This window comes from Sebastes umbrosus, chromosome 3 (genome assembly GCF_015220745.1).
Source record: "Sebastes umbrosus isolate fSebUmb1 chromosome 3, fSebUmb1.pri, whole genome shotgun sequence".
NCBI lineage: Eukaryota > Metazoa > Chordata > Actinopteri > Perciformes > Sebastidae > Sebastes > Sebastes umbrosus.
Genome location: NC_051271.1, coordinates 1,223,926 through 1,238,046, shown reverse-complemented (window position 1 = coordinate 1,238,046; position 14,121 = coordinate 1,223,926). Strand labels below are relative to the sequence as shown.

The following is a 14,121-nucleotide window of genomic DNA, read 5'->3' as shown; positions in this document are numbered from 1 at the left end:
TTTTCAGACTTTTTGTCAGACTTTTTCAGATCTTTTTTTTCAGACTTTTTTTCTGTCATTTTCAGATCTTTTTTTCAGACTTTTTCAGACTTTTTTTTCTGACATTTTCAGACCTTTTTTTTCTGACTTTTTGTCAGACTTTTTCAGATCTTTTTTTTCAGACTTTTTTTTCTGTCATTTTCAGATCTTTTTTTCTGACTTTTTTTCTGACTTTTTTCAGATCTTTTTTTTCTGACTTTTTCTGATTTTTTTTCAGACTTTTTTTTCTGACATTTTCAGACCTTTTTTTCAGACTTTTTGTGAGACTTTTTCAGATCTTTTTTTTCTGACTTTTTTTTCAGATCTTTTTTTTCTGATCTTTTTTTAGCTTTACTGCTAGTAAACAGAGCAGAGGTTTTTTTCATAATGATACCGATAATAACATAATTATTTCTCTTTAACGGGCTGAGTTTATGCCGAGAAGATTCAGAAATGTTCTTCATATTGACATTTATGATTAATGTTTGTTCAGTAAATTAGCAGTACTGTTATAATTAGAGTATTCTCTGAGTGGAGTTCAGGGTCAGCTACAGTGACTATAGGTTGTAAAAGGCTCTGAACATGAAGCGACAGGAACGATGGTGTGGTGGGAGGGAGTGGTTCTCTTTGGTGGACTCTCTTTATGCTGAATTCAACAGTAGCTGTCAAGCATTGATGGTTTTAACACATGAACAGACCTGCTGCTGTTTAACATCTGGAATGTGAAGAATCTGACTCCACTGTTTTATTTGTCAACTTCAGCAGGAAAAAAATATAAAAAGAAATATATAAAGAAATATATAAGGACAAGAACACAGAAATAAATAAGTTTGTTTTATTGGAAATAAATGGGGGGAGGGGGTGCAACAAGAAAATCATGCAGAAATAAATACATATAATTTAATAATGAATAAATATATTTTAAAAATAAATTCAAAATAAATACAAAATTAAATGAATACATGTAAAAGTTAATAAAAATAAATTAAAGGGAAATTTAAATAGAAGAGTAGATAGATAACGGAATTAATACAGAGGTAAATAAATAAAGAAGCAAAGTAAAACAGAAACATTAATTTATTGAGTAATTTATTTAGTTTTTTATTTAAAACCTTATTCTGAACCTCTGTATGAATACTGACATTAATTTATATTCACAGTATTGTTAATATAAAAACAATACATGTATGTGTGGTGGCAGTTTCTGTTAAAACAAGACACAAACCAAGGTAACAACTTGTCTTTCAAGTAAAAGTAATAAAAAAGCATATATTAATAAGAAAAGCATCTGCAGATGAACTCACGAGCACAGCCACCTGAGTGGACTTTGGCAAGTGAGCCCCGAACACAAAGAGTAGTCAGCATTTATACATACTAAAGCAACACACACAGATAAGTGCAAAGAAGAGAAAGATAGAAAGTGTATCATTTCGCAGCACAGAACAGACAACAGAGCATCACAAGACATAACAAGTACTTCAGCCCTCTGTTGTTTATGGTCACAGAAGATAAAACATGTACATACTGTTTAATGCTTATGGTGACAAGTTTGAACATGTAAGGCCCCAAGATTATCTAAAGGTACAGTGTGAACTTTGGCCTACTCCTCGGGGTGTTGGACTGTCAACTGCAGATATGAAAATTGCCATTACATATGTTATATTTAACAAATTCAGAAAAACAAACTGCAGAAAAAGAAAATATAAAGGAAACAGAATTTAGTATGTGTGATAATAATAATAATATGATTACGATAAAATAACACATGTACAGTATGTATGAGGCGTGTATTTGCATTGTTATAAGATGTTTGGTTTGCACAGCTCCTCCGTGCAAATAATACTGGACAGAATGGACGGAGAATTTGACAAAGACTGTGAGGAACGGGGTGGCTGTGGGCCTCCCCGTTTATCATTTGGACAGCAATGGGCTAAAGTCAGGACCAATGTAATCTGTACATTTGATCCCAAGACTAGAAATAAAGAGACTCAAGACCTAGATGAGTGGTATAACATGACAGTGAAGGAAGGGCATTTTCCAGCCACGGGAAGTGAAGCCAAATTCATGCCAGTGATGAGAGCATTAATACAGGTGGTTCATAGAAAGCTGCTGCAAGCAGGACAAGACAAAGAAAAGGGACATATGTTTGTAAGGAGGAAATTGAGGAAGAAAGAAGACGAGTTGGCAAGTAAATTGGTAAAATATAATGTGATACAGATGGCTGCACTATCAGCCTTAGGCAGCCAGACGAAAGCCACCCACGCAAAAACCGCTGAAGCACAACCACTAGTGAAACCCTCACCCAGTCCTAGCGCACCCCCACCACCAAACCCACATACTAGCCAGCCGCCACATTACATGTCCCTCCATCAGCAGTACCCACCTGGCCCACATCCCAACCCCCCTCCTTATCCTCCTCCTACCCCTAGTCCGGTACCAACCCCACAGGACAGTGATTATACAAACAAAGTTATGGCACCATTGTTTCAAGTGTTAGGTGGTACTTTGGAACTTTAACCCCTACGCTACCTCCTTCGGTAATGCTATTAGACAAAAGTATCCCATACCAGCAGGTAAGCTCCACAGCTTGGTGTTTAAGATTAAGAACGGGGAGAGTGGACGCACGTTCATAGAAAGAGCAAAGACAGAGTGGGCGGGGGCTACGGGGGTGAACCCAGATAAAGAATCACAGCAGCCTCTGTTCAGAATAGCTCTGTTAAAACATGCTCCGGAAGGAGTTAAGAGAAAGATGCAAGAGAATCCAGATATGGCAGGGGCAAAATCATCAGGATGCAGAAACCAAGGAGGAGGAAGAGGAAAATGAGTCATTAAAAGAGATGGTAGCTCAGTTGACTAAATTACAGTTGGCAGATGCACGGACTCGTGCGACAGATAAGAAAAAGGGAGGGAAAGAGAAAGATACCCAGATGGCTCAAATTGTAACACCAGCTCCAGCCCCGCCACAGAATCCTTATCCACTGCAGGGCCCGTCACAGGCTATATATCAACCCCAGTATCATGTTCCTTCCCAAGCTGCCCCATATCAGCAGCCCCCTTATCATGAAGGCCGGAATAGAGGCAGAGGGAGAGGAGGAGGAGGCAGGGGGAGGAGGTATGCCCAACCAAGAGGAGGCAGTTGTTTCATCTGCGGAAGCCCGGATCACTGGGCACGTGACTGTCTTCAGAAACAACAACAGCAGATGAGAGGGCCTCCACAGCAGTCATATCAGCCAACAATACAGACTCCACCAAACCAACAGCTAGCTCCAATGCAGGCATACAGCGGGTACTCTGCGCAGGGACCTCCACCTGGTCCATATACACCAGGAATGTTCCCATAGGGGTGCCCGACGGAGATGGAGGGGCAGGGGCTGGCAGAGCCCTGTCTCCAGTTGACAGTGAACGGAAAGCGAAGATGGTTCATGGTGGATACGGGAGCACGTTACTCCACCTTAGCTGAACCTATGTGTTCCCTTTCCTCTCACTATGTTTCCGTTTTGGGATTTTCCGGCACTGAACAAAGACTGCCTTTTACTGTTCCCCTTCCTGTCCGGCTTGGGAGACAGGTGATGGAGCACCCCTTTTTATATGCACCTGATTGTCCACGTGATCTCCTGGGAAGAGATGTTTTGGCAGCACTGGGGGCTTCTGTACATTGTTCACCAGAAGCTGTGATAGTGAGTTTCCCCGGAGGAGAAGAAATGGTGTGCTCCTCCCCCTCCAGTGCTGATCGCATGTGCATGTTGAGTCCTGATACCTCACCTGATGCCCCACCACCCTGTGCAGACATATATTGGGCCCTGCTAGCCGACAGAAACCCTCTGATTGACTTTTACAACATGTGGCAACCATGGATTAGGGCTCTACACCCTTACCTCCCTGTTCCCGATCCTCCCCACTGCACTCTGAATTATGACAGAAATAATGATCTTATGTATCAAGATGAGTTCCAACAAAATCTGTTAGATACAACCTGGGGGATAGGAGTAAGAGATGTTTATATAGCACCAGCAGGAGTAGCAGCCGCAGTAAAAACTAACCCCAGCACAAGAACAATGGTATCGCATGTCAGAAGAAGCTGTTCCCCATGTGTCCCTAGCCATAGCTCCAAAACATCAGGCAGCAGAACTTACGGCTGTAGTTTGTGCTCTGCGGTTAGCGGAAGGGAAGGCAGTGAATATTTTCACAGACTCTGCGTATGTGTGCAATGCAATTCACAGAGATATGTCTGGCTGGGTGCAAGCGGGTTTTAAGACTAGTCAGAATAAACCTATGGCTCATGAGGAGTTGATGAAAGAGTTGTTGGAAGCAATCCAGTTACCACAGAGGGTAGCTGTGATCAAAGTGAAAGGACACAGTCAGGGCACTGACTTAGAGAGTATAGGAAACGAAGCAGCGGATGCAGCCGCTAAAAAGGCGGCAGGGTATTTACCTACTATGATGGTCATGACCACAGCAGATCTCGGTTCTGAGATAACTGATTTCTCCATCATACAAGCTCAGGAATCTGCCACAGCAGCAGAACGAACCATCTGGGAAGATAAGGGAGCTATAGAACAGTTTGATGGTATATGGTATAACGGAGATCAAATAGTTATGCCCCCCTGTTGGATGTCCTCAATACTGACTCAGACTCATGGACTTGACCATAAAAGCCACAAACAGATGTTACGAGATCTCCGCCACTGGTGGATTCCCCGGAAACATGCTACTATAACTGACTTCTTGACTAAGTGTGACGTATGTAGTACATGTAACATCAGACCTACCATCACTCCTAGGGCAGGAAAACATCCTTCTCCCACTGCCCCGGGACAGGAAATCTTTATGGATTTCACAGATATGGGAGTAAGGGCTGGGGGGAAAAGATTCCTCCTAGTAATTGTGGACGCATTTTCACGTTGGGTTGAGGCCTACCCTACGGGAAAAGAGGACGCAAAATCAGTCATTAAATGTCTGGTGAATGAGTACATTCCGAAACATGGGTTTCCTAAATTGATCAGGTCAGATAATGGTTCACATTTCAAAAATAAAGACCTGCAATCTGTTGAAAAGGCTCTGGGACTACAACACAAATTTGGCACTGTGTATCATCCACAATAACAGGACTCACACCATTTGAGCTTACGTGTGGCCGACCTTTCCCAGGGCCGTCCCAAAACCCCTCTCCCCTTCCTGACCTCGGTTACAGACCATACTATTTGAAGGCTAATGCTCTTGTGTCAGCTCTCTCCTATACAGGTGACAAACCTGTCACCCCTGTCACAGAGGACGTTCCAGGACCTGACCCCGGACCCCCGGAACACCTTTGGTTGAAGGTGTTAAAGAGGAAGTGGTCGGAGCCACGTTGGACAGGCCCACACAAGGTTCTGGCCAGAACTGCAACAGCTGTGCAGCTCGCAGGAAAAGGACTCAACTGGTGGCACCTAACACAGTGCTCCAGCAGCAGGACAGGACCTGAAGCAGAGGAGGCAGCCCCACAAGGAGCCCAGGCTACGTGAAAAGAGGGTCACGTATAATTTTTTATTTTTCATATACTGTATAAACTGTGACTGTGATGAGATACACATAAGGGAAAGAAGGTTACAAGGTCTTGCCTGTATTTACAGTTAAATCAGGCTAACATGGTTGTTTAGGTGGACTCATCTAGGTGGTTTTTGAAAAACATTATATATCACATTGTATTAAAAATTGTTGCTTAGAATAAATGCTAAAATAGATAAAAAGAGAAACCAGGGGTGGGGAGAATCCACCAGAGAGAAATTTCACTTCCTTTCCCAAACCAGTATAAAATAGGACCACCCAGATAAAAGTTTTTCAGTTGCGCGCAGGAAAACAAACTAGAAGCATCATGCAGTACGACTAACTGCTAGTAGCGTTTGCTGTAGCATTTGTGTTTACCTCTCTTGTCCTCGTTCTTCTGTACAAACTTTCTTAATGTGATTTGTCATGTATTTTAAATATTTTCAGCTATAATGTTTTAATATTATATATATCATATATGTTTAATGTTTTCATTTCATATTACTATCTTAATGCAATTCATCATGTATTTTCGTGTTTTCAGTTACCATTTTAGTTATTCATGATAAAAGGAGGGAATGTGAGAGAAAATACCATGACCCTTGTGTAGAATTTGTGTACTCAGATAAATCTGAATAACCTGGGAAAGCACAGACTATACTAGTTTAGATACATTACTTATCATCCTCGCCTCTGCACTCTGCTAAAAATGGCTAATCACAAGTAACTCTTTTTAACAATAGACAATGCTTTCACTCAGAAGCAGGGTGGAAGGAGTGGGCTACAAGGGGGGGAAGGCTAAACCAAGATTATAAAGAATGATGTAGTGAGGTAGCTCCCCTAATGAATATAAACTAGCTGACCAAATAGCTGCAGGCTTTGAAAACATACCTCTAATAAGTGCTCTGATCCCTATCACTCCTAACAAAAATGTTGACCGCATTAACTACATCCATTATAATGTTCTCCGTTTGACTAATCTAACCCGTGATGCAATTGCCGGACTAGCTGAACAAATGGCTCCTACGTCACTGATGGTGATCCAAAATAGAATGGCATTAGATATGCTGCTGGCAGAGAAAGGCGGTGTATGCTCAATGTTCCAAGACTCATGTTGTATTTTCATCCCTAATAATACAGCGCCGGACGGGACTGTAACTAAGGCGCTAGAGGGGCTCTGGACGCTGTCTGAATCCATGCACGATGACTCAGGTATCAACAGCCCCATTAAAGCTGCAGTGCGTAGAAATCCGGAAAACGCAAAATCCTGCATCCCCTCGAGCTGCTCTCTCCTCTCTCTCCTCTCTCCGCTCTCCCCTCTCTGTCCGAAGCCCCTCCCCCCACACGAGAACGGGCATATGCACGCGCTTCATACGTGCTCGCTACATCTGAGGAGGCTACCGCAGCGAGCTACACATTACCTTCTAACGACATCAACAGTTACCATGGTAACATCATCTTCTAACGACATCAACAGTTGCCATGGTAACATCATCTTCTAACGACATCAACAGTTACCATGGTAACATCATCTTCTAACGACATCAACAGTTACCATGGTAACATCATCTTCTAACGACATCAACAGTTACCATGGTAACATCATCTTCTAACGACATCAACAGTTACCATGGCAACATCATCTTCTAACGACATCAACAGTTACCATGGCAACATCATCTTCTAACGACATCAACAGTTACCATGGCTGAGTCACAGGTGAGAAAAATACTTTGTCACAGACCACATTTAGCTACCACGGACAACTTTGAACATATGACAACAGACAGTATTTATGCTTAGTGTAAAATAACGCTGGAGACCGACGTCAACAAAAGCTAAAGTAGTGTAAGACTTTGCTGCATTTGAAGTGTTTCGTTTATAGACCGAATAAAAGCAATTGTTTATTTTCTAGACGAAATGACGAGCTAAACTTTAGAAACAACATAGCCCAATGTTTTATTCAACTACAGCATAGCTAGCTGGCTAACGTTAGCCAACGGCCAGTTGCTTCTTCAAGTTTCAGTAACGCTATCTTTCTAACTTTACTGTTTTTTAGTCTGTATAGATAACTTTACACATCTGAAAATAAATAAAACCATGACCATGTTATTCATAATGGAAATGGTAATTTTACATTTGTTACATATCTATTACTAACAGAGCACCGTCGAGTCAGATCCTGACTATGTCCTGGAGCAGCAGGCTACGAATGGAAGAGGGCGAGGAAGAGGAAGAGGAAGAGGGAGAGGAAGAGGGCGAGGAAGAGGAAGAGGAAGAGGAAGAGGAAGAGGGCGAGGAAGAGGGCGAGCTAGTGGACGTGGACGTGGCAGAGGGTCTGGCCGGGGGAGAGGACAGAGTCAGCTTGAAGACCCTCTGGCTGAAGATGACTTCAGCAGAGTACAACAACTACAAGCTCGACAGATATCAGATGAACAGGTATCTCAAAATATAACATGTCCATACTTTATGTCCACATTATGATCAGTATTGTTTATTCATAAATAAAGTAATACTTTTTCCCTGATCTACTGTCTTTCTAGGCCAGAATTCAGTGTTTGAGCCTGCAGCAGTGTCAGGAGCTTCTGGGGAGATGTCTGTTCAGGGATCCCAGCCTCATTTTTGATCTAATGGTCAGCGCTCCTCCACCAGGTCCTCCTGGCCAGGACCCCAATCAACCTGAGGTGTGTCTGCATGAGGTGCAGGGAAATGCCCACTGACGTGGAAAGGAAGTGCTATGGCCAGCCACCACAGAACTGCATTTCCCTGCTACCTCATGTGGACCTCTACATCCTCCATGAGGGTGTCCTTCGCCTGGCCAGGAGGATCTGGAACGACATTAAGGCTCAGCAGGACGTACCCAATCCCGGAGAGGACAACAGACAGTTCCGGTATGCTGCTTACCGGCAGTTTGTTGTGTGGCAGTATGGAGCCTTGGTAACAGAACTGTAATTCCCAGCTGTTGTGTGTAGAGGATTAGGGACAGATATCCTGACCCCCACCATCAATATGTGGGCTTTATCCCACACAGGCTCTGAAACAACCCCCCCCCCACCCCTCCTGTGTGATGTGATATTGTTGTAGAGTATTTACATTTTACTTATTGTTATTCTTGCCATTGTTTTTGTAAAAATAAATCCATTGAAGGATGACCACCTGCTTTTTTTGTTCACGACTGCCAGTGTCAATACCATGCAGTAAAGAAATTCAGCTCACTTGGGTAACACTTTTATTACATTCAAAAATATAGATGACAATCCCAAACATTCATAACACACCACAAAAAAAGTTTAAAAAAAGGTAAATTAAAAAATAAGTACACCATCTTTCAGTGGGGCTAGGCCTATAGAACAAGTCTGACCCCTGGTCAGTATTTTTGAGTGGTGGCCATAGTAGGGGTGTAGGTGGGATCGACTCAGGTGAGGTGTCGCAAGGGTCACGTCTTCTCCTATGGTCGGCTGCTCACTTAGGTAGTCCTTGGCCCTGCGAATGAACAAAGAATAGCATGTTAGAATTTTGAAATCAGTTGTTTAGTTTTGACTATAACGTCACACATATAGGCCATATATATAGGCTATAATATTTTTTAAAAGGCTGCTGTAATGCATATATAATAACTTATTTAGCATGCAACTCTATGCTGGTCTTTTGTTGGTTGAGAAGTTTCTTACCCTGCCTCTCATGCTATAGTACCATATTATTTCAATGACAATATGTCAATGCGTCTCTTTTTGTGTGTCAATGCGTGATGTCTTTACATTATCATAAATGATACCTTTCATATAACATCTCTGTAGTCGTCAAAAAGCTGCTTGTAATTAACAAAATCTATATGCAACCTTTATCAACTAAAATCAGAATCAGTGTAATGAGAAACTATGTTGTGAAGGCTGCAAGGGTTAGTGTGAAAACATGCAATTTGGGTTTCTGAAGAAGGGATGTTGAATGAGGCCCACTGAAAGAACTTCTATACCTTGTCGTCGACTGACTTGTGTGTGCAGTAGCTCCTCTGTGGTTGGAGGTGGAATACCACATAGCACACCATACTGCCGCGGGTCATCAGGCCTCTGGCGTCTCACACGCGGCATGCCTCTGTCTGCTGTGGTGCGGCTACGGAGGATGGCCCTCTAGAGGTCAGGAATGTAGCCATAGTCCTTGTCGACCTTCATTGTGTACAGGCTCCACTTCCGCGACTTCTTGTTGTACAGCTTCCGGTATCTGACATAATGAAATTAGCATATGACCGAAACAGGAAAAGATGGTTATTGAAAAATGAATTTGTGATAAATTTGCAAAACTGCTGCCTGTGCAAGGGCAACATTCATTATAATTATTCATGTATAAATTTGACCTTATATTATAAAACTAATATACTTCCGTTTTAGTGGGTATACTGTTGTCAATTTTAAGAACTTACTCAATGGAGCCATCAGCTTTTCTCTGCACTGGTCGGTGGACATGATGATTATAATCCAAACCAGCAAGTAGGGTGCGAGCTGAATAGACGGGCGGGGTGAAACTGAATCTCTTGCTGGCATACATCAGTATGTGGTTGTGAAAGGACTCAAGTTCTGCTGTAGACCTAAACAGTAAAAAACAAGTGTTAGATCTTTTATGTTGTCATTAGTCATTAGTTGATACATATAGTCACAATCAGTGGTGGACAGTAAAAAAATAAAAAGGACTTTGATCAAGTCACTGCATGATTTACAATCATCTGTATTTTAGAGATTTTTCAAAAAGGGACCCACTCTCTGCATGATCTTTCCCAAGATTTACTCACTTTTTTCTTCCCTATGTGGGTTTATAGGGAGTAAGCCAGGAGCTTCCTTTGTTTGAGTTAAATACTTGTGAACATAAACATTACATGTAAAACCCATGCCCACATACCTAAATCCCAGGTACTTCACTACTTCACCCAGCCAGCGTGCATTTAGCACTATCTCAATGAGTGCTCTGTGTGCCACAGATCCCTTCTCTATCCATTCCTTGTCCCTGTTGTCCGACAAGGGTCCATGGTGACAGGCGCCAAGAGCCCACTCGTGTTCTCCTGTGACGTGATGGAGTAGGCCAGCCCACATGTCCTAAGAGAACAATAACGCATCAGCAATGATCCGACACATTACGCTGAAATGATGTCTGCAGCTGTGAAATATTTCTGGCTCCACAAGTGTAGCAATATAAATAACAGTTCATATAGTACTTACAAAGAAGTCGTCATAGGTTGCCGACATTTTGGCACAAAACCAAAAGTGGTTGCACACTGGCTCGCCTGACCACAGAATGAAATGCAAAAACAATCAAAGAAAATTATTGGTGTAAGCAAGTTTTGTGACGAAGTGACAATGAGTTCAAATGAAATACATTCCATAGTATTACCTGGTGGATCTTCTTTCCAAGGTTTTTCGATCTGTGCCCCATGTCAAGGGTATAGCGAACTCCCCATGACTTATATATGCCCTTGGCTGTATGAACAGTGAACAAAAGACATTTGTAAGTACAGACATCTGCACAAGTCAACACACATATTAAAAATGAATAACAAACTAAAAACCTATATACGTACTAAAGAGTGCAGCTATCTGGCTATGAGCATCAGTACATATTTCGCTCAAATTTCCTATTTACTGACGAAGTGTGTCAAAAGTCCGGATGAAGGCTTCCTTCTCCATGATGACACTGTTCCGCGCCGTTTCACGTTTGTCCACTGTCACCATGGAGATGATGTCTTTAGAGTCATTCTCCATCACACTATATGTGCAGTACTGTGCACAGAATCCAGGGCTGTCCATCCGACCATCTCCTTTTAAAACAAAACATAAATAATAATTTCAGAAATTGGAACACACTTTTTTTATGATTCACTCTAGTGGATATGATACTGACCACTTCCGGTTGTACAACAACCGGTATTTGTCAGTATCATATCCACAAATCTATGTCAAAATAGAACTTACCCAGGGCCACGACACTGGCTTTGGGCTTTAGCTGGGAAATAACTAATCCTCGCTTTTCTTCCCAGAACTGTTTTATGGTGTCCACACAGTAGGTGTCCTGTATTTTGAAAAATGTGGACCTTCCCACCATCCCCATGTTCATAAATTTGAACAGTAATGCCACTTTCGCATAGTTGTTTCCAGAGAGGAGGATATTGACAGCCAACATGAAGTCCCCTATCAGCATCCCATACTTGAGAGCGGACTGTGAACTTGAACGCCACACAATATGACCAAAGGGAAACGTCTAGAAAAAAAAGAAGAGTGACAGAAAGCAAAATGGGTTTTATTGTGCATATCAAAGCTTAGTGCGGTGCTGCATATATTTTGCACTATACAACACATAATATGGGCAAAAAGTACCACACACTCCAAAGTCATGAAGTACATATATTTTCAAAAAATGGCTGTTCCTGGCTGGTGTCAGCTCAATGTACAAGATTCTTCACAGCCTTGCCCAATTCCCACCAAGGCAGTTTGTAACAGTTTGTGATGCAGCAATTACAATTTGCTGCTTACATTGTTAAAACATTTTAAAAGACAACATAATATCAATACTGTAAAATAAATACTCACCCACTCAATGATGGCAGCTGTGGCCCTGGATTTGACCGTCACCTGAAAGGGTCCATGGGCCTGGCACGCTGCATTGGTAACAGGGTCCTTCCATCACTGTCGACTTCCCTGGTCTCCTCCTCCTCCTCCAAAGATGAGACAGACTCTGTCTCTTCAGCGTGGCACAAGGTGTCATCTGCCCAGTCAATGCTATAGAAAGGATCAAATTATTTAGTAATATTATCTTGCACCAATATACAAGGGGGCACATGCTCAAAATATAAAGAGGAAATTCAAAAACAGATAAACTTATATGGAATTCTGAATGTCGTTGAACTCCTCTACATTGATGCGGTCAGCATTCAAATCTAGTGATGTCATACTAAGCACAATGAAATAATAAGAGAATAAGATCACATTACTGCTCATCACAAATTCTGAGACCAGAATATAACCACCAAGAATGCAGGATATAACTCATATGCTACCATAATTAGTAACCTGTATGAGTAACGCTACTCATACAGGTTATTGTATGAGTAACACTACTGTATGAGTAACGCTACTCATACAGGTTACTGTATGAGTAGCGTTACTGTATGAGTAACGCTACTCATACAGGTTACTGTATGAGTAACGCTACTGTTACTCATACAGTAACCTGTATGAGTAACGTTACTCATACAGGTTATTGTATGAGTAACACTACTGTATGAGTAACGCTACTCATACAGGTTACTGTATGAGTAGCGTTACTGCTACTCATACAGTAACCTGTATGAGTAGCGTTACTGTATGAGTAACGCTACTCATACAGGTTACTGTATGAGTAACGCTACTGTTACTCATACAGTAACCTGTATGAGTAACGTTACTGTATGAGTAGCGTTACTGCTACTCATACAGTAACCTGTATGAGTAGCGTTACTGTATGAGTAACGCTACTGTTACTCATACAGTAACCTGTATGAGTAGCGTTACTGTATGAGTAACGCTACTCATACAGGTTACTGTATGAGTAACACTACTGTATGAGTAACGTTACTGTATGAGTAACGCTACTCATACAGGTTACTGTATGAGTAGCGTTACTGCTACTCATACAGTAACCTGTATGAGTAGCGTTACTGTATGAGTAACGCTACTCATACAGGTTACTGTATGAGTAACGCTACTGTTACTCATACAGTAACCTGTATGAGTAACGTTACTGTATGAGTAGCGTTACTGCTACTCATACAGTAACCTGTATGAGTAGCGTTACTGTATGAGTAACGCTACTCATACAGGTTACTGTATGAGTAACACTACTGTATGAGTAACGTTACTGTATGAGTAACGCTACTCATACAGGTTACTGTATGAGTAACGTTACTGTATGAGTAACACTACTGTATGAGTAACGTTACTGTATGAGTAACGTTACTGTATGAGTAACGCTACTCATACAGGTTACTGTATGAGTAACACTACTGTATGAGTAACGTTACTGTATGAGTAACGTTACTGTATGAGTAACACTACTGTATGAGTAACGTTACTGTATGAGTAACGTTACTGTATGAGTAACGCTACTCATACAGGTTACTGTATGAGTAACGTTACTGTATGAGTAACACTACTGTATGAGTAACGTTACTGTATGAGTAACGTTACTGTATGAGTAACACTACTGTATGAGTAACGTTACTGTATGAGTAACGCTACTCATACAGGTTACTGTATGAGTAACACTACTGTATGAGTAACGTTACTGTATGAGTAACGTTACTCATACAGTAACGTTACTCATACAGTAATCTGTATGAGTAACGTTACTGTATGAGTAACGTTACTGTATGAGTAACGTTACTGTATGAGTAACACTACTGTATGAGTAACGTTACTGTATGAGTAACGTTACTGTATGAGTAACACTACTGTATGAGTAACGTTACTGTATGAGTAACGTTACTCATACAGTATACTGTATGAGTAACGTTACTGTATGAGTAACACTACTGTATGAGTAACGTTACTGTATGAGTAA

General features: G+C 41.5%; 2 protein-coding genes across 2 annotated transcripts in view; both read left to right on the top strand.

Moving 5' to 3' along the window:
- Window positions 1-14,121, top strand: part of LOC119484981 (NACHT, LRR and PYD domains-containing protein 12-like) — a 956,516-nt gene that overhangs the window by 383,220 nt on the left and 559,175 nt on the right. The window lies entirely within an intron of this gene.
- On the top strand, window positions 7,640-8,377 carry LOC119485039 (protein FANTASTIC FOUR 1-like). The gene is made up of 2 exons (XM_037764320.1): window positions 7,640-7,980; window positions 8,085-8,377. Exons 1-2 carry the CDS (start codon window positions 7,730-7,732, stop codon window positions 8,101-8,103), a joined length of 270 nt encoding a protein of 89 aa, XP_037620248.1. The 5' UTR covers window positions 7,640-7,729; the 3' UTR covers window positions 8,104-8,377.

Coding starts and splice junctions, on each gene's coding strand:
- LOC119485039 (XM_037764320.1), top strand. CDS start 7,730: ATGTCCTGGAGCAGCAGGCTACGAATGGAAGAGGGCGAGGAAGAGGAA.